The following is a 24,254-nucleotide window of genomic DNA, read 5'->3' as shown; positions in this document are numbered from 1 at the left end:
CTACCACCTTCAGTTCATTAAAAAAAAAACAACCTAGAAAATTAACATTATGCACCTTTGGAAAGTATTCATCTTAACCAGCTTTATACAGCACAGACATCTACAGGTGAACTAGTCACCAGAGGAGCCCTTTGTCATTCACAGGGATAAACTGCCACTTGACGGACTTAATTCAGCTGTCCAGCTGTAGATATTTATCTTAGGATAAGGCAGGTCCTGTAGCAGTGACCATGAGGAAACCACACCTCTCATGCTGGCATTTATATTGCAGAGATTTATGAACCATGAGACCTGTCAGAGGTGACTTCCAGGCATAAATGCCATAGACCTCTAAAAAGGGGATTTTTTTCTGCTTCTTGGTAGAACATGACATTTTATGTCAACCTTTGAAAACTCAGGACAACCACCAAAAATTGTGTCTGTGTTGTTCATGGAAGAATTTCCTTATTTCACATTGAAACGTTTTTCAGTCTCCTTCAATGACTGCTAACTTACAGACTGTCATATTCAAAGAGGGGGAAAGGAGGACCTGCAGATCTCCAACATCTCCTAAAATTATATTTCTGTAGTGGATAGGGTCTTTAGGTAATAGGACTCTTCAATACAAATTTATTTTTTAGGGACACACAACTCACAAATAGCAAAGCAATGAGGAATTTAGATAGACCATATACATATATATGATTATGTAAATATATTAATATATATATAAAATATACCTGAATATGCACTCCCCACTTACTCTTCTGCATATTTTTATTTTAATTCCAAACTGCTACTCACTCAAAAGCTAATTTGGAGGGTTCTCCAAGGGAAGCCAGTGCTCTTTCTCCTTAACTCTGTTTTCCAACTCATTCACATTGAAGACAGAAACTGCCTGCGACTCCTGTTCCTACCCTTGCTGAATGGGTCATTTCACTGAGGCTGGGGTTGCATTCTCTCTCTTTTGTTCTTTCTCAGAGAGACAGACTGAAGAGAAAGAGTAGTGGCTGCCAGTGGGTTCAAGTTTCCAAGTAGAGTTATACTCCATGACAATTGTAAGCACATAGTGATTGACTTAGTACTCCTCTGATGCATGAGGAAGAATTACAGTAGTGTGATATTATAACCCATAATTTAAAAGATTGTGCTAATGTTCCAGTGGAAATTTCAAGATTCTCTAATTTCCCAATCTTTCAGGCTCTTTTTTGAGACCTTTACTTTAGAGACGTCAAGGAGACTTTCTTTTAAACTGAGAGGAATTGGTCCTCTCAAAGATCATCCCTGATATGTGTTTGATCCACAGGAAAATTATCCTTCTTTTTTGTGTTTTTTCCATTTTCATCAAGTCTGACTGGGAATAGATTACCACACAAAGGTATTAATCAAATACTTAGGAAAGTACTGCAAGGGATAGATTGATGGATGGAAAATGTCTTTCCTAACTAACTCTGTGGTTTCTGAATATGAAACCAGTTACAGATTACAGGATGATAGGTTCTGATGTGCTAACAGTGGTTAGGCTCATATATTTTCACAATTTCTTAACTGTTTACTTACTCTCACCCCAGTAAAGCAATGGAGGGACTATTTTTCCCACTCTTTTGGATACAAATTTAAATGCTTTCATATAAATAATCTTCCTGGGCTGTCAGGTTAAATCAGCAATCCTCTAACACACCAGAGTTAAGGATAAACCCTCTCTTACACAGTAAGACACCCAGCTTCTGACATTTCAGTTGCTTACTGAAATGTCCAAAACAATTTCACACAGTGCAAGCATGGGTTTTCACACAGTGCACAGTGTAGTTCTAGCCTGTTTTCCTTTAGACCATTTCCTGGGCTAAAAAGGGTGAATCCTGTAGGCAATATTAGACATAGAGACAGTTTTCCTGAACAATTTTGAAAGAGGGAAAACAATCTTCCCATTTCGCACTGTAAAAAGGGAAAAGAAAAAGAAAAGAAAGGATTCTTATTTTAATTAAACAACTAAAACTGCAGGACAGGATGTGAGATGTATCTCTGTGCACACTACTTCATTTTTGCTTGCTTCATGCCTGTGTTTCAGCCTGTTCCAACTGGCACCCTTCAAGAGGAAGCTTGGGTGTGGTTTGGGGATAAATCACAGCAGCAGCTGCTCCACATAAGTTATAAACAAGAACTTCAACATCCTTGACTCCCTGTGATGAACTGTGACATAATCCCACCCATTTTGTGCTGTCCTCTACAGCAATCTATACACTCATTTGTGTGCCATGCACTGGGGCAAGCAACACAAATCCTTCATTTTCCTGCCATCAAAACACCCTGTCACAACGTGTCCCTTCAAATAAATATTTTAACCACTTAGCCCTCAGAAAACATGCAGAAAAATAGTGATATCTTGGGATGCAGGGGGGGCACAGGTTGAGTGGAGACCAGGGTCCAATGCTATTTATGTGTGCACTGAGGGCCAGCCTGCCTTAGAGGGTTCTGATCTGACTTGGAGCACCACACAGGGCTCTGTGTTCAGAGGGCTCTGTGCTCACAGTTGCAATAAATAAAGCAGCCAAGCTCCATCCACATAGCCCATAACAGGCAGGACCTGGACACTTAACCAAGTCCAGGAGTTCACATCCAAGAAAAAAACCCAGATCATCAGGATTTGGGAATTAAACAGTGGATTGTTTACTAGCCTTCTCAGGATGATTCCCTCATCTTTCCCTCTAGAATCATTCTATGGTTGTACAAATAATAAAATACTTAATAGATAGAAAAAAGATACCTATGGCTCTGAAAGCTTAAATCCCTGTACCAATGTGTAAAAATGGTATCTGCTGAAAGACCAGTGTTACTGGATTAAAGCAGACTGTTTTCTTCTCTATGTTTTTGACCAGAAAAACCTTTTGTAAAAATTAACTGCAAATTATACGTTTCTGCAAGTTTTCATTTTTGTGAGAAAGGCCCAGATTAGCTTTATGTGAGGACCACACACTCTCATGCACAGAAAATGTTGATGCTGATGAATTGCTGCTTTCAGCTGTGGGATTTAATTACTCTCATTCTCTTACAGCTGGTGTTATTGTGTGGTGATGTGTTTGTCTTCTGACACCTGGGGGGTAGGATGAAATAAATTTACTATATTCACAGTGCCAAAGGGACAGTTTGAATAAGAAATGCTGCAATAAGACCTGCATGACTATGTCCTCTGGCATGAATGATGAATCCAGGTCCTTTAGATCTTGTTTTCTAGACCTGCTTACTGACTGGAAGCATTTTTTAAAAAAATGTTATAGCAAAATTACACTAATGTTAAGCCTATTTTGACAAGGTGAAGGAAAAGAATTAGTTTATATTGACTGATATCTATCTAGCTCATGTTCCTGAAGCCTTTTCCTTCATTTTTACAGGCTGGCAGGGTCACTAATCCTACTCATTTTCAGTTTGTCAGTCAATAATCACTTATCTGGCACTATGTCTTTGGAAATGACAGCTGAGACAGGATCTGATGCAAAGCCTTCCTTCCACAATGCCTTCCTAAATACCAATCTGAGCTGGCTGAAAGGACCAAATACTCTATATCTGGTAATGACATGTTCACCAAGCTTGTCATAAACAAGGTTTTGGGGAATTTTACAACACTGCTATCTGTCAAACGTCTCTACTTTGATGACATAATGAAGTCATACGAAGCAGAACAGTCCCTGTTATCGGACATTAATGAGAGTCAACTTTTTTGTTTTGCTCTAGGTGTTTTAATTGTATCACAAGCAGAGACCATCTGGTTTAAGAATGAATATTCAGGATCTGCTGCAGATGCAGAAATACTTGGGAAGGAAATGGTACTTCCTGGTTTCCAGCCTGCACGGTGCCCAATGCTAAAGCTGGTGTGTTGCACACTTTGCTAAACTGCAGTTTGATGCTCAATGAGTGACTTTTCAAGTTATTGCTATCTCATTAATTAGTTAGTGTTTATTAGTTTGGACTTCATCTCTTCAAAAAGAAGATGAATTTATGTTAAAAATTACTAAAGGATGACATACTTCATTGCATTCTGCAGAGGACTGTGTCAGCTCATCAGGCTTTATTTACCAAAAAGTCATAGGGATAGAAATATATTTTTTGAGTAATAAACATAATTTGTCTCTTGTGTGACAGGTCCAGTCCATGTGTATGAAAAATACAGAGAAAACATTTGAAAAGTGCAAATTTAGAGTACCACAGCAGACAATAACTTTTCTGAGAAAGAATTGAGCTGAGAAAGAATGAAAATATTACTTTTAAAGGGCAGACACCAATTTCACAATCTTTATGACTGTCACCAGAACCTTTAGTTTGGCCTATCTTATTTCTACAGGAATGCCTTTCACTGCAACTTGTGGGGGCAAAAACACCAAACTGATTTGGCCAAGACTTTTCTGAGCCATATATAAAGTCTAGAAGATAATGCTTTGCAATTTTAAGAAAACCAAGCTGTTAATACTTTGAGTAACTTATGCATATGTATCACGGCCTATTTACAAGACTGCAAGTCTATTCATTTAAGTACCTAAATATCTTGAGGCAGCTCCAAGGCGGATGCTGAGCCTTGTCTGCCACACTTTTGAGCTGTCTCCAACATGAGCAGCCCAGGGAAGGTGGGGGCCAGGCTGCAGTATTTGACTGGAACATGACTGGCACCAGCGCTGGCAGAAATGCATTGAAAAGTGGTGGGGGCTCTGGCAGTTTGTTTGGAATTAAATCAAACAAGATGCTGACTCTCTCCTGAGGGAATGCGATGTGATGCATTTCCTCACTGCAGCTCTCAGGGCTGGCTGGCTCTCAAGAGTGCCATGTTGCAGTGAGTGAAGCAATTTCCAGCACACATTTAGAACCCATTCTGGAATACTTCAGGGTGACAATAGTTAGTTTAATCAATATGATTAAAGAGCTATCACCTCATTTTCACTGCCTTACTTCCATAATCCTAGAAGGAAGATTCATATAAGTGCTCAGGAACAAAATTCCAGGGCAGAATAAAATCCATACTACCAACAATCAGCTAATATTACCAGAAAACTGAATTTTCTTGTATTTTCTTTCTTACTTTTCTCGGGGGAAATTTACCCTAATGCACAAGACCAACACAAGACTCACACAGGCTTGAATGTTGAGTACTACAGCCCTCAGTAGAGCACTGTTAAAATTGCCAGGCAGGCTTTCAATGTGAGCTTGCTGTGGAGCTAAACATCTCCTTGTGATGCCAGTCAGGGCGCTCCTCTGGGCTGAAGTGCTCCCAAACACACAGATATATCCTAAGCAATAAGCAAAGAGTAGATGTTGGAGCTCAGAGGTCCAAGGGAGGATGGGAAGAGAGAAAATAAGAATTTCCCTCTCCTCTGGATTTTGGGAAAAACAAATTGAGTGTTAGACAAAAAATGTGAAAATCTCAACATCAATAACTGAAGCATTCAGATATCCAAAGCTGAGGTTATTCTGGCTCAGAAAGCAATTGATACTTTTGCTTTTCAGGCGGTAAGGGCTCTTCCATACAGATCAGTATGTCTGTCTGTCACGTATTTCAAGGCAGAACTTCTTTTGAGCAGTATCACATCCAAAGAAGAAAGAAATGATCAGGAACTGTCAGTGGCAGGGCTGTTAGAGTTGTAAGCATGGGAATCCCTCTTGTGATAAATCATTTTAAATGTTCAATAACATCCAATTCAGTGTCTAAACATCACCAGTATAATACAAAAGTGTCTCCTGGGCACGTCAATAAAACTGGGAGGGATTGAGAACTGCAAAAAACAAGAGACTTGAAACACACTCTCAGATGCAAGAATTTTGTCTCTCCAGAAGAAATTCTAAGCACAACCTAAAAATCTACATGAAACTTTTATATTAGGAAGGTGAAGTAAGTCCAATGAAAAAACACTGCCACTCAAGACTGATATTTAAAATGGCAATCACAAGAGGGAAAACAGGTTTAATGGACATGGTTTGGCAAAGCTGCAGTCTGCTTCTTTAAGAATGCATTACAGATTATGAGCATTCTTATTACAATTTTATTGCAATATTCAAGGTGCACTCAGAAGAATCTATTTTTTTTAAATATGGGTTTATTTGTTTGCATCTGATTTTACAGTCACTCTTCCAGCCTCCAGTTCATTTCTAAAATGAAAGCAACTGATATTTCCATATCAAAGTTTAAAATTAATTTGCTTTGTGGAACATGCTCCTTGATGTGAAATATTTCATTTTAATTAGGACATTTAATTTTCTCTAATGGAATCAGGTTCCATTTACTTAATCCAAAACTACTTTCTGAAAGAGCTATAAGCAGTACATTCTCTCAGCCCAAGCCCTTCAAAGGCCTGTGTGCATGAGGAGATTTCACCTACACAGCTAAACTGATTTCAGCTTAATCTACTTACACCCCTACAAAACATTGCCCATAACTGAGTCTGCCCCACTTCTGGATCCATTTTATTAAACAACCTTTTGTTTCCTAGTGCAGATCAGGATTGGATAATAAAAAATCAAGTACCATTACAAGTATGTGTTAGAGTGAAAAAGCTGATTAAAAATTGTCCCACCTCACTGAGCACAAGTGTCTGGACCTCACATCCTGGGGCACAGCCACCTCCCACTGCCACTTTTGTACAGCTTTCTTCTTCCCTTTGCCCTCCTCTCTGTAACGTGTTGTGTACATGTAGACCATGCCAGATCATGTCTGCTTCTCTTTAAGAGAATGAACAAGTCATTTCTGAGGAACACTTTGCATATTCTGGCTCCATGTAAGGGTGATGTCCTGCCCTTGTGCACACACAGAAGCACGTGGATAGATCGGGGCAGAGATTACCAGTGCACAGGCAAGGACTGTGAAAGGCATTCCCTTTCCCTACTGTGGCAGCTTGCTCCCTCCTTTTAAAATAAATGTTTGTTTGCTGGAAAGCCTGTCCTTATTGATTTTGTACATCTCATCAGCACAGAGAAATGCAATAAATACCATATACTATTATAAACTCTGAAACACCTTCAGCTCCAGGCCAACTGCAGATTTCACAATGCAGGGCAAGCAACAAAATTATTTTAAAAACAGAATACCTTGAAAAATAGCCAGGCTGTCATCCATTTGACCACTTTCACAACCCAAAAGACATGCTGGTAGAGCTCAGTATTCACTACTCCAGGGTCTACTACATTAGCAGTCACATGGCTTCCATTTGCAGTCAGAAGATGCTGTAGTCGATAGGTAAATAACACGAGGGCAAGTTTGCTTTGGGCATAGGCTCCATGGGGTGAATACGAACATCTGTACACAGGAGAGAAACACAGAGGGAGATGCGTGTAAAAATAACCAGAAGGAGAACAGAATTGCACAAACATCAAATGTACCACATTTTGCAATATCCAGATATACACTGAGTCGTCAGAAGAAACAGCTTATCACTGGCAGGCGTGTTGTTTACTCAAGTTCTGGTGATTATTCCATCAGACACAAGTCTTATTTATAGCAGGGAAAAATATTAAAATAAAATTACACAATACCTGCCAGAATCTCTCTGTCAAACTCTTTAAACAAGAAATGCTGAGGCATCTATCTCTAGGCCATCATCACCTGGAGGCCCTTAAACTTCTCTCCCCTCTTTAACTCTGCTCTTTCCAAACATACACATCCCATTGCCTGTTAAATCCATGACTGATCATACTACTTCTTGTTGCTATTATTATTTTTACTTTATAAGAACCTACTAGTTGAAGGCTCCTGTGCTGCGAGCAGTACAGATGAGTGAGGCACTCATTGCAGCTGCCCTGGTAACACATCAGATTGTGCGCAGCTAAGAGATGGATAAAAAGATAGAGCAAGGAGAGCAGCTGAAAGTGTAACCATAGTTTACAGGCCTTATATAGCCTTTGAAGCATAAGATGGCTGACAGGGTCTGTGCCAAGGCACACAAATTCCAGGAGTTACAGTAAAACATTACCTGTTGAGACTCCTGTGCACCTCTCTCATCTGGATGTCAAATGTGCCTTTCTTTCAAGTCAAGCTTTCTAGGAACTGCTGAGCTGAGTTTCATGGCATGCACGCAATGAAAGTACTATTTTTTTCTTTTTTTTTTTTAATAAGCAGGCTATTTTCAGGCAAATTAGCAGGTATGTCACTTAAAATGCTCTTCCTGACTGAGGCCTCAGCACCACTTCCACAAATTTCTATGCCATAACAATTTACTCCTGTAATTTCCCCAGCCTCTCATCTAACCTCTTTTGTGCTAAGCAGAACCAAAGGGAAATGGTGGCATTGCAGACAGCTCAGAGGCAAAGCAGGCAGGAGCCTAAAGCAGCAGGCTCCTGGGAGCAGTGGAACCACTCCAGGCCATCCACTTTGCCTCTGCTAAAGCCTGGGGAAGTGGTGCTGCAGCTGCTCCCCATGTGGAATCAGGGGTTAGGTCCATGCAGCAGCAGAACCTTAACCTGTTGGTGAAAGGTGAGAGAGAGGCACCCACCCAGGAACAGAACTCTCTTTCCTCCTTCCTTCCTTTCCCCCAGATGTTGTCCTATCTCTGTGGTGGCTGCAGCTACAGCTCCATCCTCTACACCTTCACCCTAAATGCAAGAAATGTCCAGACTAGGGATGCCCTTACTCTGCAGGAAAGCCTACCTGTGATTTCTGTGGCTGTTACTACCCGCAAGTTTTTTTATTTTGAATGAACAGCAAACATATGCATTCATTTTGTTATCTTATTCTTGTTGAATATCATATTTATAATATCCTGTGCACTTCATCACAGAAAGCCCTGGATGTTAAGAATCAGGCTAACTCTCCAAAGAGGTACAAGGCTACTGAAGTAATTTTACTGTCCATGTTATCTGCAAGAACTCAGAAACTTGGAGACACCACAGTAAATAATACAGCTTAGCCACAGGAAGGAAAAGACAACAACAGACAACAACACTGAGCCTCCAGTACATATCTTTTTTTTTTCCTGTCTTTTTTTTATGTACAAGCAAATCACAAGCAGTCTACAAAACCATGGTATGAATTGAGGACCAAAAAGGACAGCTGATCACAGGTGGCCCTTGCACCAACCAACTGCCTCAGCTGTACCGTGCTGCATAACATATCTTCATTATCATAAGGATTTCACCTGCACCTTTGGGCAAAATGGGCTATTTAAAGAGTAAAGAACAATCACTGCATGAATATGAAAGTGACTTGGTATTAGTCAGGAAATTGCAGTTACATTTTAAATTCAGCAACGTCCATGCTCTGATCTGAGACGCTCAAAATGTCACCTTATGCTTCATGCATATTCCAACCCCTTTAACTTGAAGGACCAGATCCTCAGCTGCTACAAGCTTCTCCTGTGCACAGCCACGTGGGGCAGAGCTCACACTACCCATGGGAAGCAGCCTTCATCCCGAGCCGCCTCCGGCAGCCAGCTGGCAGCTGCCCCTGGCACCGCTCCATCAGCGCCACCATTCCCCACTGAACGCAAGCTGGGGCACGGGACGGGCTCCCGAGCTGCACCAGAGCCATCTTGTCTGGCAAGGGGCTCACAGGGAAGCAGAGCTGGGAACTACTCTGACTTGTTCTGCCTGGGTCTAGTTGGGCCTTTGGTAATGTTTGGATGCCAGGCAGGAGGATGCTGAATGCTCCCCATGACTCCCAATTCCCACATTTTCTGTGAGCGCTGTTTTGACTTACCTTGTGGCAATGAAGCATGAACTACAAGGGCTGGATCCTCCAAAGAGTTATATTTTGCATAGGTATGTATGTCAGAGAAACATGAGTGCTGAGAAGATATAAAAGCTACCCAATCAATGAAGAAGCCTTTTATATCACAGTGCAGAGATGCAAATGATCTGCAAGGCAGCCAGGAATCAGACTTCAATGAAATAATATAGATATGAAGAACATAAAATTAGATACACAGAGCAAAAACTTTTGGCAGAGGCCCTGCAACGATTAGCTTTTCTCTTCCCAATTTCTGTGTGTGTGTTTTTTGCTTTCCAGGAATCTGACACCAATGGACTGCATAAGACAGAGGAATAACACGACACAGAACTGCTGAGGATTTCTGTTGAACAACTGTTTTTTGTCAGACTCCATTTTATTAGAATCATGTTGTTTAAATGCCACATTGAAAAAATAAATCAACACTGGTTATTTGACTTCATTACATCCAGTGTTGACTTCATGTATCAGAAAAATAGGCACTTGAACTTACACCACGATTCTGTCTCCTAAGTACACACATGTAGAATCACAGAAGGCTTTGGGTTGGAAGTTTAAAGATCACCTAATTCCTCTAACCTACCATAGGAAGAGACACCTTTCCACTTGACGAGATTTCTCAAAATCCCATCCAGCCTGGCTTTGAATGGATGGGTCATGCACCATCTCTGGACAACCCATTTCTGTGCCTCACCATCCCCATCATAAAAATTTCTTTCTTTTGTCCAGTCTAAATCTACCCTGTTTTAGCTTAAAACCATAAAATGTATGGTTGCACATGGAATTATCTGGCTTTAAAGCCTATGCATCTAAATCTAGCCTCTCTTGGCACTTTATGCTCTGTATGCACATTTTTTACAATTAATAAAAATATAATTGCATACTAAGTAAAATAATATTGATGTCATGAATTTCCATATTTTCTGAAGGTTCACAAGTGCACAACTCACTAAATGAAAAGTACAGAAGGAGTTAAGGCAGGCAGAATTTAATTTGCTGCTTTGAAATCTCTCCAAGAGAGCACCAGTACACAAAACCTTCTTCTTCCTTTAAAAATAATCTTTTATGGATTTTATACTGATGAATAAAGGGTCAGGCTAAAGCAGGTTCTGCATTTTGTGTCCAAATATTCTTTTAGCAAAATTCTTACTTCTGGCTTAAGATTTTTTGCAATATAAGCTACAGGTTTGAACTACTGTAAAAATTCAGGAGGAGAAAAGGAAGGGATTGTTTTGATTTTTTGCAAGAAGAAAATAAGTAGGTATTCCATTCTAGAGTGAGTGCCTTGAGGTTTGCTGATTATTTTTTTCTTCTTCTTTTTTTTTTTATTTTTTTTCACCAGAAGCTGATTAGCTGATTTTTGCTACTTATCTCTATGGTGCTGTCTCCAGCAGCAGTCTCCCTATGGAATGTATTTTCAAAAAGTAATGAGAAGCCAAATTTCAAACTGGAGCCTGCAGTGGCTAATTAGGTGTTTAAATATGGACTCAGCTGCTATCCCAGTTTGAAAACTGAAATAATGTTTAGCACATCTCTTGGCAGTCTTACTTGTTTCTCCTCAGGCTGGCTTCAGTTTTCTACAGTGGTCTCCCGCTTAAATCAGATGATCCCGTGTTTAGTAAAGAGCATTAAGTGAGGTCAGGGTACCCACTGAGCAACAGGGGAAGCTGTGGTGCCCAGCACAGATCACTCCCTTCACCCTCCTGTGCACGGGGCTCTCTTGCTGCTCTCAGCTTTGCCATCCTCACTGAGGGTTCCTTTCGCATTGTGCACACACCTAACAGACATCATGGACTCACGGACAGCACTCTGTGCCCCACCACAGCTTGCTTCAGCAAAAGGCTCAGAGGACCTGTGACCATCCTGGCTGGCACGCAGATCAGTTTAACCCAGCCAGTGCTAGCCCTGAAGGCTTCCTGATGTGAAGCTTTCACAAATGTCTTGCACATCATTGTCCTCTCACCCATCAGCGCTCCCCAATTCCCTGGGTGTTAATTTACCTGCGGGGCAGAGTGCACCAGGATCAAACTGCAGAGAGCCCAGCTGCTGTGTGCTCCATTAAAAGACAAGTGATGCAAAACGTGGCTGACATGCTGGGCTTTTTAATGAAAGGCCACACAAAATTTCAATATGTGCCTTAGGATGAATCAGGAAATTAAGCAAAACATAGGCTGTATTAAAATGACTAAAGCTTCCTAATGATTTATGTATTAATCTTGCAATACATCATCACCATTGCTTAGTCAAGACTATAAAAGTCTATTATTAAACACTCATGAAGCTTTCACAGTCTTAAATTTTCTTTCTTCAGGGAATGCAGCACAAGATTTTTCAAGTTTTAATAGATTTTGCAGCTTATTTGGAAGCAGCCAGAGAAAATATTGGAAAATAAACATGTCTTTACTGTTATATTAAAGAGTTTCTTTCTCTTCTCTTATGAAAAAACTTGAATCCTAAATATTATTTATTAGATTAAAGCAGGCTTCCTGGCAGTACTACATATACTTATCCTGTGAACACATTTTCTGAGTCTCATTAATTGTGATTTTTCTCTCAATAAAAACCAACCAACCAAATAAACAAACAAAACACACACACACACACACACACACAAACACAAAAAAAAATCCCCAAAAACCCACCAAACAGAAATCTCAAATCTAAGGTATTAACTTATCTACTTTTGAGATGTTGCTGCAGTTATGTTTTGCACAGCAGCTGTCCTGTTACCAACTACTACTATAGGCTATTGCACAGTCACTCACCTCATGTACATGACTGGACACTTTGTGTGGCCCTGAGCAACTCCTCATGTACTTCTTCATGTACATTTCTTCAATGTATGAGATGTATAACCTTAAAAAATCAATTTTGACAGTATACATACAACAGTTAAGGTGGCTAAAGCAGAAACCTTGAGTGAATAAGGAATGCAGTGTTAGGGACTCCTGAAGAGCCCTCACGACCCTGTGATGAACTTGTTCAAAAGGAAGGCCACCAGAACAATACATGAAATTAGTGGTTCTACATGAGGTAAAAAGCAAATCCTTCATGTCCTAATTTGTGTCATGGGGGTTACTTAAGCGGTCAAAGGCCAGTGGCAGAGCAATCCATCTTGCCTTTCATTCCTCTTCCTGCAGTGAGCTTTTCAGTTCCACATGTTGCTCACACACAGCTCTGGACAAAGCCAGGCTTTGGCTGGCATCTTTCAACTGTAGGAAAATAACATTTTTCTTCCTAAAATTAGAATATAAGGATAAAAGCCCAGAGCTGGGAAATGCTCTCTCTCTCTCTCTCTAACAGGTAAAATGTTGGTGATGGTCTCAATAACTGATATCTCAGCAGATCAGTGACTCCTGCCTTGTGCTTAGTCCTCAATGCAGTAGAAGCCACAAGCTGGAAGCTGGGTGGTGTTTTGGTTTTTGTTTCTTTTCTAAAGCCATGTTTCCCAGCTTCCAGCACTTCACTGTATAAATACATAGCTTTCAGCGACTAGCCCCTTCTAATAGCCTTTAGGAAATGCAGAGGGAACAAAAATTAACTTACTGTCTCTTGAGGACTACATTTAGTAAAGAAATGTAGAATGTCTCTATTTTAAAATCATTTATGAAAGGCAAAATAAGCCAGAGCTTATCATCCAGGGTGTTACTGTCATCCAGATGGAATCAGAGCATCATTTTTCATTTGGCTGATCCCTACTCCTAATGGCAGGAGGTGAGATGCTGAGAGCTATTCTGATCTGCTGAGATTGGCTGTGTGCAGCTCAGTAGCTGTGTGCTCAGCATAGCTCTCAAATGCATATAACATGAACTCAAAGGCTGGTCTTCTCAAACTGTCACCAGAATCAGTACCTTTAAAAAGTCAAATTTTTCTGTTTGTGTACAGTTGGTGTTAACTTCAGATGTTTTGGATTATTTTCAATATCAATGTCAAATTCAAGTTATAATTACTGTAACTATCCTTGTAGGAAATATATTACTTTATTTAGAATTATATAAATTGCCACTTTTCTACAGTCAGTGCATTTGATGCAGTGTTAAGTATGTGCTAACAGCCGAAGAATCATTTGATCATAATAGTATCCCTTTATTCAATTAAAAATCTCCATTAAACAAATGAATAAGTAAATATGTAAAAGAAAGAAAGGGTTTGCATTGCTTTACCTAAGAAAAAGATCACAGCTTCAAGACCCGCATTCTGGGTCTCCATGACCCTTTTGAGGGATGGGGAAACAAAAGGACACATCTCTTTTCATACTATCTCTTGCGTAATCTGGATCTCAGGTTATTGAAGATTGTCACACATCTTGTAAGATTATCTATAGGATTATAAATGGGAGGAGGTACTCTCCACCCACTTGTGGAGAGCTTCCTACCTCTTCTGCAATACACCTTTTGAGTTGAAGAAAGTAATGGGGGGTTTTAAGGTTTCTTCGATTCCATTAGAATGAAGATAGGACCACAAAATCCCCAGCAAAAACTTGAACAATCCAGGATATTCTTTAAAAGCATCTTGAAACTGGTGTAGACTTTTGCAGATGAGTTGCAAGTTCTGAGCTTCTCATTCTGGGACTCAAAAGGAACTGTAGGGTCTGAATAAGCATAATGAGGTGCTGCCATTTCAGATCCAGCATAGCGCACCTACTGTGGTTGGCAGATTTACAGTAGACTATGCTGGTGTACATGCAAAGATAATTTAAGGTTTAATTGTGGTGGGCTCAGCCCACTGCACAGCCTTGGATTTAAGGAGGGGCTGAATGTGCTCTGCAAGAGCAAATATTAACCACACTGAAGGATTGGTCTGTCTTACCAGAGGAAATGTGCCTGTAAAATCATTTTCCCTTTGAGATATCTATAACTACTGTGCAGAAAATGCTATGCCATAAATCTTTGTTTACAGAAGTAACAAAAAATTAGCAAGTCTGGTACAACATACTTTTGAAAATCAGTTTCTGCTTGTTGAAACAATTTAACAATTTCTGCTTTTTAGAAGTTTTCTTATGTAGTGAGAATAGGAACATCACAGCTTCAATCTGAGTGATAAAAGTGACTAACTCTCAGTATATGAGTTAAGACAAGGAACAAACTCATAAAAAAGACAGCTATTTGTTAAAAGCCACCACAAAAAGCCTTCTCCTCAGTTGTAAGATCTTCCTGGGTTAAAGAAGAGATACAGCTGAATGCCAGCAGGTACCAGAGGAATTAAAATGTGGAAGTATTCTGCATCCACAAAATGAGTCACAGTCCAGACACAGCATAAAAGGCTTTTGCTCCTGTGAGACTGTACATCAACAGCATCACTCATCCACTGTCAGAAATCAGGTGGGATTTAAATAAGCTTTAAATATGAAAGGGGCCTGTGAAAGGGGAGGGTCTTATCTGAGGAACATAAAAATGCCAACTTGAGCAAAACACAAAAACCAAGAAAAGAGTAAGATACAAAGCAGTCTTCAGCCAGCATTGCAAAGTGGTTATTTCTAAGCACTTTAAAGGACAGTGTCAGCAACCACTTTCTGCACCATTTGGCCTTAGAGCCGAGTTTTGGGGTTCACTTTATAAATTTCACAACACTGTGTGACCCTGGAATACTGTAAACAGGGATCTGTAATAGAAAACCAAGCATTTAATAAGAAGGGGCATGGCATGGCCTGGGACCAGAATGCTTAAGACCTCTTACACTTCCAGACATGCCAGAACCTAGTGAAATCTGGCAGGTTTAGCTTTCCAGGAAATGACAAGAAGCTTCATGTCCTCAAAAAACCAACACAGTCACGGAGCTGCCCTGCCCCAGCCCTCACTGAAAAAAGAATGTAAAGAAACTGCTGCTTTGACAGATTGATTGATTGATTTTTTTGTGGCAATTCAGGCACTGAACATGCCCACTTCTCCTTTAACATCACTGTTAAAAGCTCTTGAGCTTCTCCTGAAGTTTCTGTGAGCCACAGTGCTCCTCAGTCTCTGTCCCTCCTGAGAAGCTGAGATTTTGCTGTGTACAGCCCCTCTCCACCTCTCATGGCAAGAAAGGCTGGGCTACCACAGCATCCAACACAGAATGAGAACAGAAGAAATGCAGCAACAAAGCTACAACTGTATAAGACATTCTGGCAGTATTAAAATTCCTGGGGACTAAAATATTTTATGTTTATAGAGGTTCATTTTACCTAGAAAGCAGAGTTTTCACAACACATTTTTTATCAAAAGCTTGATTTAATCAAAAGACCAATTTTTCTCCACAGGTGTGGGTTTCAACTGTTTGGTCTGCTTTTAAACAGATCAAGTTCTCCTTCTCTAAACAAAGAGGTTTAGGATGAGGAATAGAGAAAAGGTTAAGAGTTAAATCACAGAGGCAGAAATCTCTCTGCAGCTCCCTGCACAATACCCCGTAATCCTTAATGCTTGTGGCAAGACATGGAATGTATGGCTATGAAGAACCAGGAACAAAGCAGGGCTGAACCCGGAGGGGGTTTCTGGAAGGTGAACTGGTCATTTTGAGCATTTCTCCTAAGACATTATTCCAGGGATTTACAGGCATGTGTGCCAGCCTTCCTGCTGCTAAGCAGCCCAAAGGGCAACTCCACTGACAAGATACAGGGAGGATGGTGGTAGTTAAGGCTTGAGAGAAATGCTTAAAACATGGGAATATTCACCATGTTTTGGACCAGAACTCCAAACTTCTAAGGTTCATTCAGCCTTCATGAATCTTTTTGCTGGCAGAAAGGTGTTAAACTAATCCTCCTCTCCCAAGGGCAACAAGCTCTCTCTCTGCTCCCAGTTCTCCAATCCCTTTTGCCCCCTCTATCACATGAATGCAATACATTAACTTTAAATTACCATAGAGCCATTTTGCCTCTCTGGAAAACAGCACATCTGTGGCAGTCACTGTCCTGAGTGCCACGCAGAGCTGGCTTCTCCGACCCAAGCCATGGTGCAGGGACAGGCTGGGCAGCAGGAGCACCCATATCTCACATACTTCCCAGCATGCTGCTGTTTTGAACCAGTTCAGAAACACCATGTCCTATTAAACCAGTAACCATTATTAACAATCCTTTGTGAAGAACTATAACTTTTAGACAAAAAGGAATTTAACATTGTGACAACAAAGTAGCTACGCTTAATATCCCCAAATACATGTAATTCTGACATTACCTTTGTGGTATCAGTGTTACACTCTGTTATTGTTCTCCAGAAGTCAATCAACCCTAAAAGCATTTTGATTGGACAGAATGAAAATACATTGATGAATGTAAAATGAAAGCTTTCTGAAGTTGGCATCCTGACTTAAGTATTTCTTTGTCATTGGTTGCAGGAACAGATAAGAATGGGTAAAACACTTGGTGCATTTGAGCTAGAACTCTGTCTTTTGAATTGATGAATGGTCTGCTGATACAGTAGCCCATTTATTTTTTAAATTAACTTATAGAATTTGAGATCTGTGCCTTTCCCAGAACACTCATTTTCCAGGCCAGTCAATTTTTGCAATTAATGCTAATTGCTGCAAACACAAGGGATCATTTTGCAAAGCAGCAAATCCTTTTGCATTTATACAGAAAGTATTTGGCAAAGAAGGACTTACGTGCATGGAGTAAGCATTTAAATACTTATCATCTAACTCTATACAGGAAAACTTGATAACCTGCTGCAGGAAGGACATGTCTAAATGCATGACGCACTGTACTCCAGTTGGCATTTGCTCCTGTGAAGGCAACATGATTTATCTTGCAAATAGAACCAGAATTTGCAACTGAAGACATCATGCAGAAGCTGCTTAAACAGCTGAACTCAAACAGAACCATATATTCCATGAGTAAAATAAAACCTATGATAATATGTATCTAGCTAATGATCTAGAACAATCTTTTATGATTACTATTTCTGTATTTTTCCCAGCATTTTATTGATCAACAGTCCAGTGACACAGCTCTTTATATGTTATTATGAAAGACTTCTGTACTGGCTAAATTGGATTTACAAAAAAGGGGTAATAATGAAAATCTCTCCTACTTCGTTTTACAAATTTTCCTTTATTATATAAAAAAATAGAAATATACCAAACAGTGCTATGCTACTACTATGAAGCTGCTACAACAGATTCATGTTTATTTTTGCTTGAATTTAAAATGGTATAATTCCAGTTCTTCCAATCAGAGAGAATTAAGAAACTTTAAGTGACAGATCAACGATGAAAAGCCACTGAAGGAACTAATTGGGTGTTTAAAAAATAGAAGCCTTCAATTGGAAAAAAATGTTGACTCACCAAACCAAACCATTCCTAGTAAAAAACCAATCTATTTTACACAAATATCTAGCTTAAAAAAAAAAAAAAAAAAAGGGAGAGAAAAAAAGAAAAAGTAATTTGAAACTGATGGAGATACCTGAAAAGGATAGTTTAGAAATCAAAGATTGGGAGTTTCAGTGTTATTGTCATACTTCAAAATCTGAATATCAAAATACTCATAGGGATAATTAGGAATAATTTTTAAAAATTATTTCAGAACACTGAAATCAAATGTTTTGGTTTCAAAAATGGATAAATATTGTCCAAAAGTAATTCAAAATCTTAACTTTTAGTTGCTGTTCATGGAAAATATTCTCCAAAATTTCAGTAATGCTGATAGAAAAAAATCCTTAACTTTCTACCCAAACTTAATACTAAATTTTTAACCAAAAAAGATCATATACATGGAAGAAGATAGGATGAAGGACATCCCTCATCCAAGAACAGGAGATCTCCAGACAATTTGCTAGGCAGATTTTCCCATCAGTACCTAACCCTTCTTGTTAGAGTTCTTTGTTCTCTGCCTAACAGAAGAGATGAACTGGAGCTGCCTGGTCTCTCCACAATCTTCCTAGGTCTAGGCAGAGCTGTTTATCCTATTTTACACCAGCTAGGACACACATGTGGCAGCTGGGAATTTTGCAATTCTTTTCACTTAACTTCTATTGTCTCTGACATGATTCATGCACTAGGGCTACAGGGAAAAATACAGAAATTATATCTAATATATTATATTCAGCTTTGAGAGTTTCAAAAAAAAAATCAGCTCCTTCTGCAGTTGGAGAGCAGAGGAAAGGGAGCAGGAAAGTGTGACTAACTGTTCTTGAATATACAAGAGATGTGGACCAGAAAAGGAGCTGTGTTGCTGTGGCTGGGGAGTTCACAGATCTGTGATTCACAGCATTACAGGGCCTATTTGGTATGCAAAAAGAGATGATGATGAAAGGAATAGTTAGTCATGGAGAAAAAACTAGACAGAACACACAAAGATGCTAACCCCTGGGAAAGGAGCATATTCAAGTGTGATCCACAGCCTGAGAAAGAGAATGGTCTTTTTTTCTTTATTTTCCCCAAAATACCTTCTTCTTTTGGTAGGTAGAGCGCTCAAAGGAGTGTCCTACATTCCAGCCTTGAAAGGACACCATGAACTCAAGCCTACCTCAATCCAAGTGGATGGTACACTATTCTTCAAGCTTTTGCTAAAACCAGACAGCCGTATTCTCTCATGACCATGCTTCTTTTCTCCTCTCAATTTACAAAGTATTATTACAGGCAGGCAAAAGAGGAAAGAAGGCCATGCTGGCCATGCTGCTGGAGCACACAGCGCACAATTCCTCTGCATGGAATTGCTGAAATCACCCCTGTGGAAATGCTTGCAGATAGGTTGTGTTTCTCTTAAACTTTCACCTCCCTGGAAACAGTCGTGTTCAAAGTAGGGATGAAGGGGAATGATTTGCCTCAGGGATCCCCTTGCCGGCTCATGTGATTGCTGTTGAAAATGGTCTGGATCTAAAAGACCACAAAGGCGTTTGATGTTCCTCATATATATCCTTCAGCAAAAGAGCTGGGAGAACAGTCAGTGCTCTTGTGCGTGTGCGTTTGCATTTCCAATAACACACATGAAACAAGCTGTGCCCTGCCTGCTTGGAACAAGCTCTATCCTGCCTTGATGTGCCCATGCCACATCTCCTCCACTGCTCTCTCTGTGTGTGTGAAGAGGAGGGGCAGGAAGAGGGAGAAATGGCATTCATGGGGAAGAGATAGGAGAGGGGTAGGGGAAAATATGAGAGGAAGATAAATGGAGAGGAGGAGATAAATTGGTGGGTAGAAATAAGACAGTCTCAAAGAAAAAAAATAAATAGGGAGGGAAAAGGCAATTTAATCAAAAAATGCTCAAAAGACACAGATGAAGAAGCAGGCAAGCATGAAGAAAAAGACCACGAAGGAAGGAAAATAATGCAAAATGCAAAAAGACAAAATTAAATTATCCATCCTATTGAAAAGAGCTAACCAGAGCAACATGGTATAAATCAGGTTGGGAAAATGTCAGGAAACAAACTAAAAAGGAAGCATGGGGGACAGTAACACCAGCTTCATTTGACACTGTTCATGGGACACGCCTTCCAACAATTATTTGTTCTGCAGTTGCCCTGTGGTCTCTGATATGGATGATGGCTGGTTTCAGATCAGGTCTCTCAGCAGCAAGTACAAGCAATGAGGAGAAATGGGTGGGAGAAGGATTCCACAGAAAAGTCTGTGGTAAAGCAGAGACCTGAATCTTAGTTTAGTATCTCCTCTAAGGCAAGACAATTCTTCTGCTCTTCCTTCTCTGCCATGCTTGATGGATGAATCCCTGCTCCATTACTGTCACTCACCTCCAGTCAGGACACTAGCCCTACTAGCACCTAGGAATAATGGGACAAGAGGGTGGTAAACAATTCAGCCTGCTCAAGCAGTCATTTCCCCAGCACAGAGTACATCCCCTTTTCACCAATAATGACTCCAGATGGTTTTTGCTGCTTTCCTGCTAGGTTAGGACTACCAGCCAATCTGGGAACTTACACCCAAGTTGCAAAATGAATTATGGCCAACGGGTGCAACTCAAAATAAAGAAGGAAAAAAAAAAGAGTAGAGAATTTTTAGAATGGTTTCCCATTCACACAAGCACCAAAAATGAGATATGGCATCACCAGGAAACTGTTCACCATGGGTGTCTTTACCACATGCATTAAATCTGATGAATGTTGCTCTGAATCACCAGGCATCTCCAGGGCCCCATGGAGCAGGAAATGCCTGGCTCTGATACCCCCCAGCAGTGCTCCTGCTAACCCCCTGCTCATGCTGCAGGGACACACTCAAACACACAAGTGATCTCACTGGTTTTTGCAGCACTAATTATGATGATGTCAAACTATTTGCCTGTGTGGGGGCTGATTGGCAATTAGGCTAAAAAAAAACCCAACCCAGGAGCATCTTTTTACACCTGAACCAAGGAAAGGTTTGGACTGAATTTACAGCCCACTCTGGGTTTCACCAGAGTGCATATGTACAGGCACCACTGCTACCTCTGAATGATTCAGAGCATCTGTGTGGGAACGAGCAGGCAAAACCAGTCAATAGTCTGTCATCTTTTATGGCCCTCCTTACATCAATAATGTTGAAAGGTAAAGGACACAAAAGCTGCAGGTAAATCTCGCTGGTATATTATTATTCTTTATGTCAGACTAGTCATGTTCTTGCTCAATCATAACTTTCCAAACTGAAACATTTCTGGTTCCTTTAAACTATGAGTTAATAACGACAAATTAAAGATAGGGATGATCCTAAATTAAAGAGACACAGTACAAGGCCTTGCTATAATCAAGGAAACTACTGTTATCTAGAGACACAGAACAGTCATATTTAATTCTGCATTCCACACTTTAGTCCAAAGAAATACTAATCCCCTTAGCCCCCTTGCATGGTGCCATCCAGCACATGGCCATCAGAAACAATGACTACACACATCAAGTGAAGAGTAAGGGTAATTTCCTGAGGTTGTTTTACAAGCAAGAGATTAAATTGTGACTACCCTGCAGAGGTTTAAACAATGGCTTGTAATAAAACTGATGCCATAATATGTAACCAAAAGTTTGACATGCCTAATGCAGCATTCATATGTAAAAGGTCTGCAGCGGAAAAAGCCCAGCCCTGTAATTTCAGTCTTTGTTCAGAAATGAAACCTTGGGCCAGGTACCTCTGATCACCTGCTGAAGTCCCTGTCAAAGGATGGGGACAGTCTGTGGCCATGGAAATGCCACAGACTGGCTCCATGCAGGCAGGCAGAAGCTCTCTGGAGCCCAGGAGAAGGCAGGCTCTGCTTGAGCCTGTTAGTAAGCACGTCATTGCCACGCATGACTGCATGGGGACATTTTCAAATTTATCTCAGTTATCTGCCTGTTTCTCTGCTTACTAAACCACCCCATGTCGTTCCTGTATGACATCAGAGACATTTACCACACCATTTGATGTCTTCCTAATGCTAGAAATACCCCACAGACATTCATCCAGTTTTCCTAAATGAAAGCAGGAGGTCAGAAGTCATGCATGCATTTAAGCCAATTTTACTGTATTAAAAACCCAGGGTGGGTTTGGGTTAGGGTTTGGGTCTCCATGAGCTCTCGGGGAAGCACACCGTCACGAGCCAGGGTGCAGCAGTGGATGGCCAGGCTGGTGTGACAGGGCAGGGACCGCAGGGCTGGGACAGGACAGGCAGGGTGACGCAGCCTAGGGCCGGGGGTGGCTGGGGGATGATGGAGAAGGGCTGTGATGGGGCGGGACTGGGATGTCAGAGCGGAGCAGGACAAGGAGAGGGCTGGAGGCAGAGGGAGCTGCGGGCAGGGCAGGAGCAGCAGAGGGCCGGCACTGCAGCTGTGCGAGGCAGCTGGGCAGCAAGGGCGAGCTGCCCCCGGAGCCCCGGCAGCATCCCTGCTCGATGCAGCCACAGGCGGCTGTCTGAGCTCATCTGAGCGCTCCGTGCAGGCATCCTCTCGGGGACGAGCTCTATTAGCACCCATCCAAGCCATTTCAAAACATCCCGGCTACGGAGCATCCCTCCCTGGTTAGGTAGCGGCGAGTCCAGGTGCCGCACGCACCATGAGCATCACCGCAGAATAAGCATCGGAAAGCAAAGTGAGGTTTGCCAAGTCCAGAATAAAAGAGGCCATTCAGAATTTATAAATTGTTGGTACCTTTGGCTCAAGGCTGCAAGCTTTGATCAAATGTTAAATATATTAAGCAAGTGCTTGAGAAGCACCATAAATTTTGTTTCAAAAAAAAAAAGGTAACAAAACCCCATCTCATAGTCAGTAACAATTCTTCATAGTCAATAACAATTCTCTTGTATTTTAATCTGCACAGGATTACTACAGATCAGCGAATACCAAAAAGGGATCGGTACCTGCTTTGTAAGTCGTTTAGGTGCAATTTGCCTACATAATGGGTGGCTGATGAGACAGTGATGATCCTAGCGCTGTGACTGTGCGTTCCTGATTGCTTCAGCGTATCCAAGAGGAGGTTAGTCAACAGGAAGTGTCCCAAGTAGTTCAAGCCGAAGTGCTCCTCAAACCCATCCTCCGTCTTCCTTTCAGGGACCAGCATCACCCCAGCTGGAGGAAAAAGTAGAGGTAAAACCTGTTGATTTATTTCAGAGGAGCAGCAATCTAGAAAGAGCACGGGTCTCCTGCTGCAGAGGGCAAACACAGCATTCTGAGCAGTGAGTGACTGGTGATAGCATGTAAAGTCGACACTGATTGATTCCTGACAAGAAAAATGTCTGAACCCTCACTTTGGTTTCTTTATCCAGAAAATGTGCTGATTGACTCTCTCTCTCCCTCCCTGCAGGACTGTGAGTCCATTTGTGAAAAGTGTTTTCAAGAGGTGGAAGCTGGGCAATCCCAACAACATTCCCTCCATCAAAGCTCTGAGCAGTGGAGACAAGACCAGGCTAGGCAGCAGACCTGCTCTCCCAGACAGCTTTCTCCTGGTCCTGGCTGGAGTTGAAAGTTCTGGTGAGTCTACATCTGAAATCTGCAACTTCTCTCTCACTGGTGTGGCTGAGAACAGATGTAGTAAATTTACCCAATATATCTTAATTACCATGCTTACAAGCAGCTGCATACTGAAATTAGGTTTTCAATTCTTATTTTGGCAATATTTTTGCATAAATTTCCACAAACCACAATTTTCAAACTCAGTGTCTAAAATAAGTATCCACATCCCCATCATGTGATGTTGATTTCAGCATCTTGCAGAGAATTCTGAGCTCATGCATAAATTATATCCTGTGTGAGGCTGTGTGAGGGATAGTTACCCTGCTCAGTTATAACATTAACTGGAATGTTATAAATTTTTCTTATTTTGTTAAAATTAAATTACTGTACAAGTAGACATGGACTTCATCATTTAAATGTAGATGGACACAACTCATGGAGGAGAATCCTGTTATAGGATGCTTCTGTCTAACACCCATAAACATGATACAGCAGAAAGGCCACTCCTGCACACAACACATGACAGAGCGTCAGCTTAATCCTCATGCTACTTCATGTGCCCACTAAAAAGACTTCAACATCCCATTTCCTGATGTTAGCCTGATCTGATGATTGCACACTAAATGACCATTTTAAATTGCACGTGCTGTGCATCTACATCACTTGTTTTGGGGGTTCCTGCCACCTGACATTCCTGCTTTGTTGCTGTCTCTTAGGCTGAAAGAGAGATACTTTTGGAATCTTTTTTAGTATGGCAAACAGCCATAGGGATT

The 24,254-nt window shown here is 40.9% G+C and overlaps 1 protein-coding gene across 1 annotated transcript in view; it reads right to left on the bottom strand.

Annotated features, from left to right (window-relative positions):
- Positions 1–24,254, bottom strand: part of DHRSX (dehydrogenase/reductase X-linked) — a 158,576-nt gene that overhangs the window by 22,144 nt on the left and 112,178 nt on the right. The window contains exons 5-6 of the mRNA XM_054271398.1: positions 22,890–23,097; positions 7,045–7,252 (exon numbers count right to left, since the gene is read on the bottom strand). Coding sequence (XP_054127373.1) covers positions 7,045–7,252; positions 22,890–23,097 — 416 coding nt within the window. The remainder of the gene's footprint in view (positions 1–7,044; positions 7,253–22,889; positions 23,098–24,254) is intronic.

Source organism: Melozone crissalis, unplaced genomic scaffold, assembly GCF_028551555.1.
Source record: "Melozone crissalis strain CALT ecotype California unplaced genomic scaffold, PUWL_Pcris_2 ptg000013l_1, whole genome shotgun sequence".
NCBI lineage: Eukaryota > Metazoa > Chordata > Aves > Passeriformes > Passerellidae > Melozone > Melozone crissalis.
Note: the sequence above shows the minus strand (reverse complement) of the source record. Positions and strands in the feature narration are given on the sequence as shown.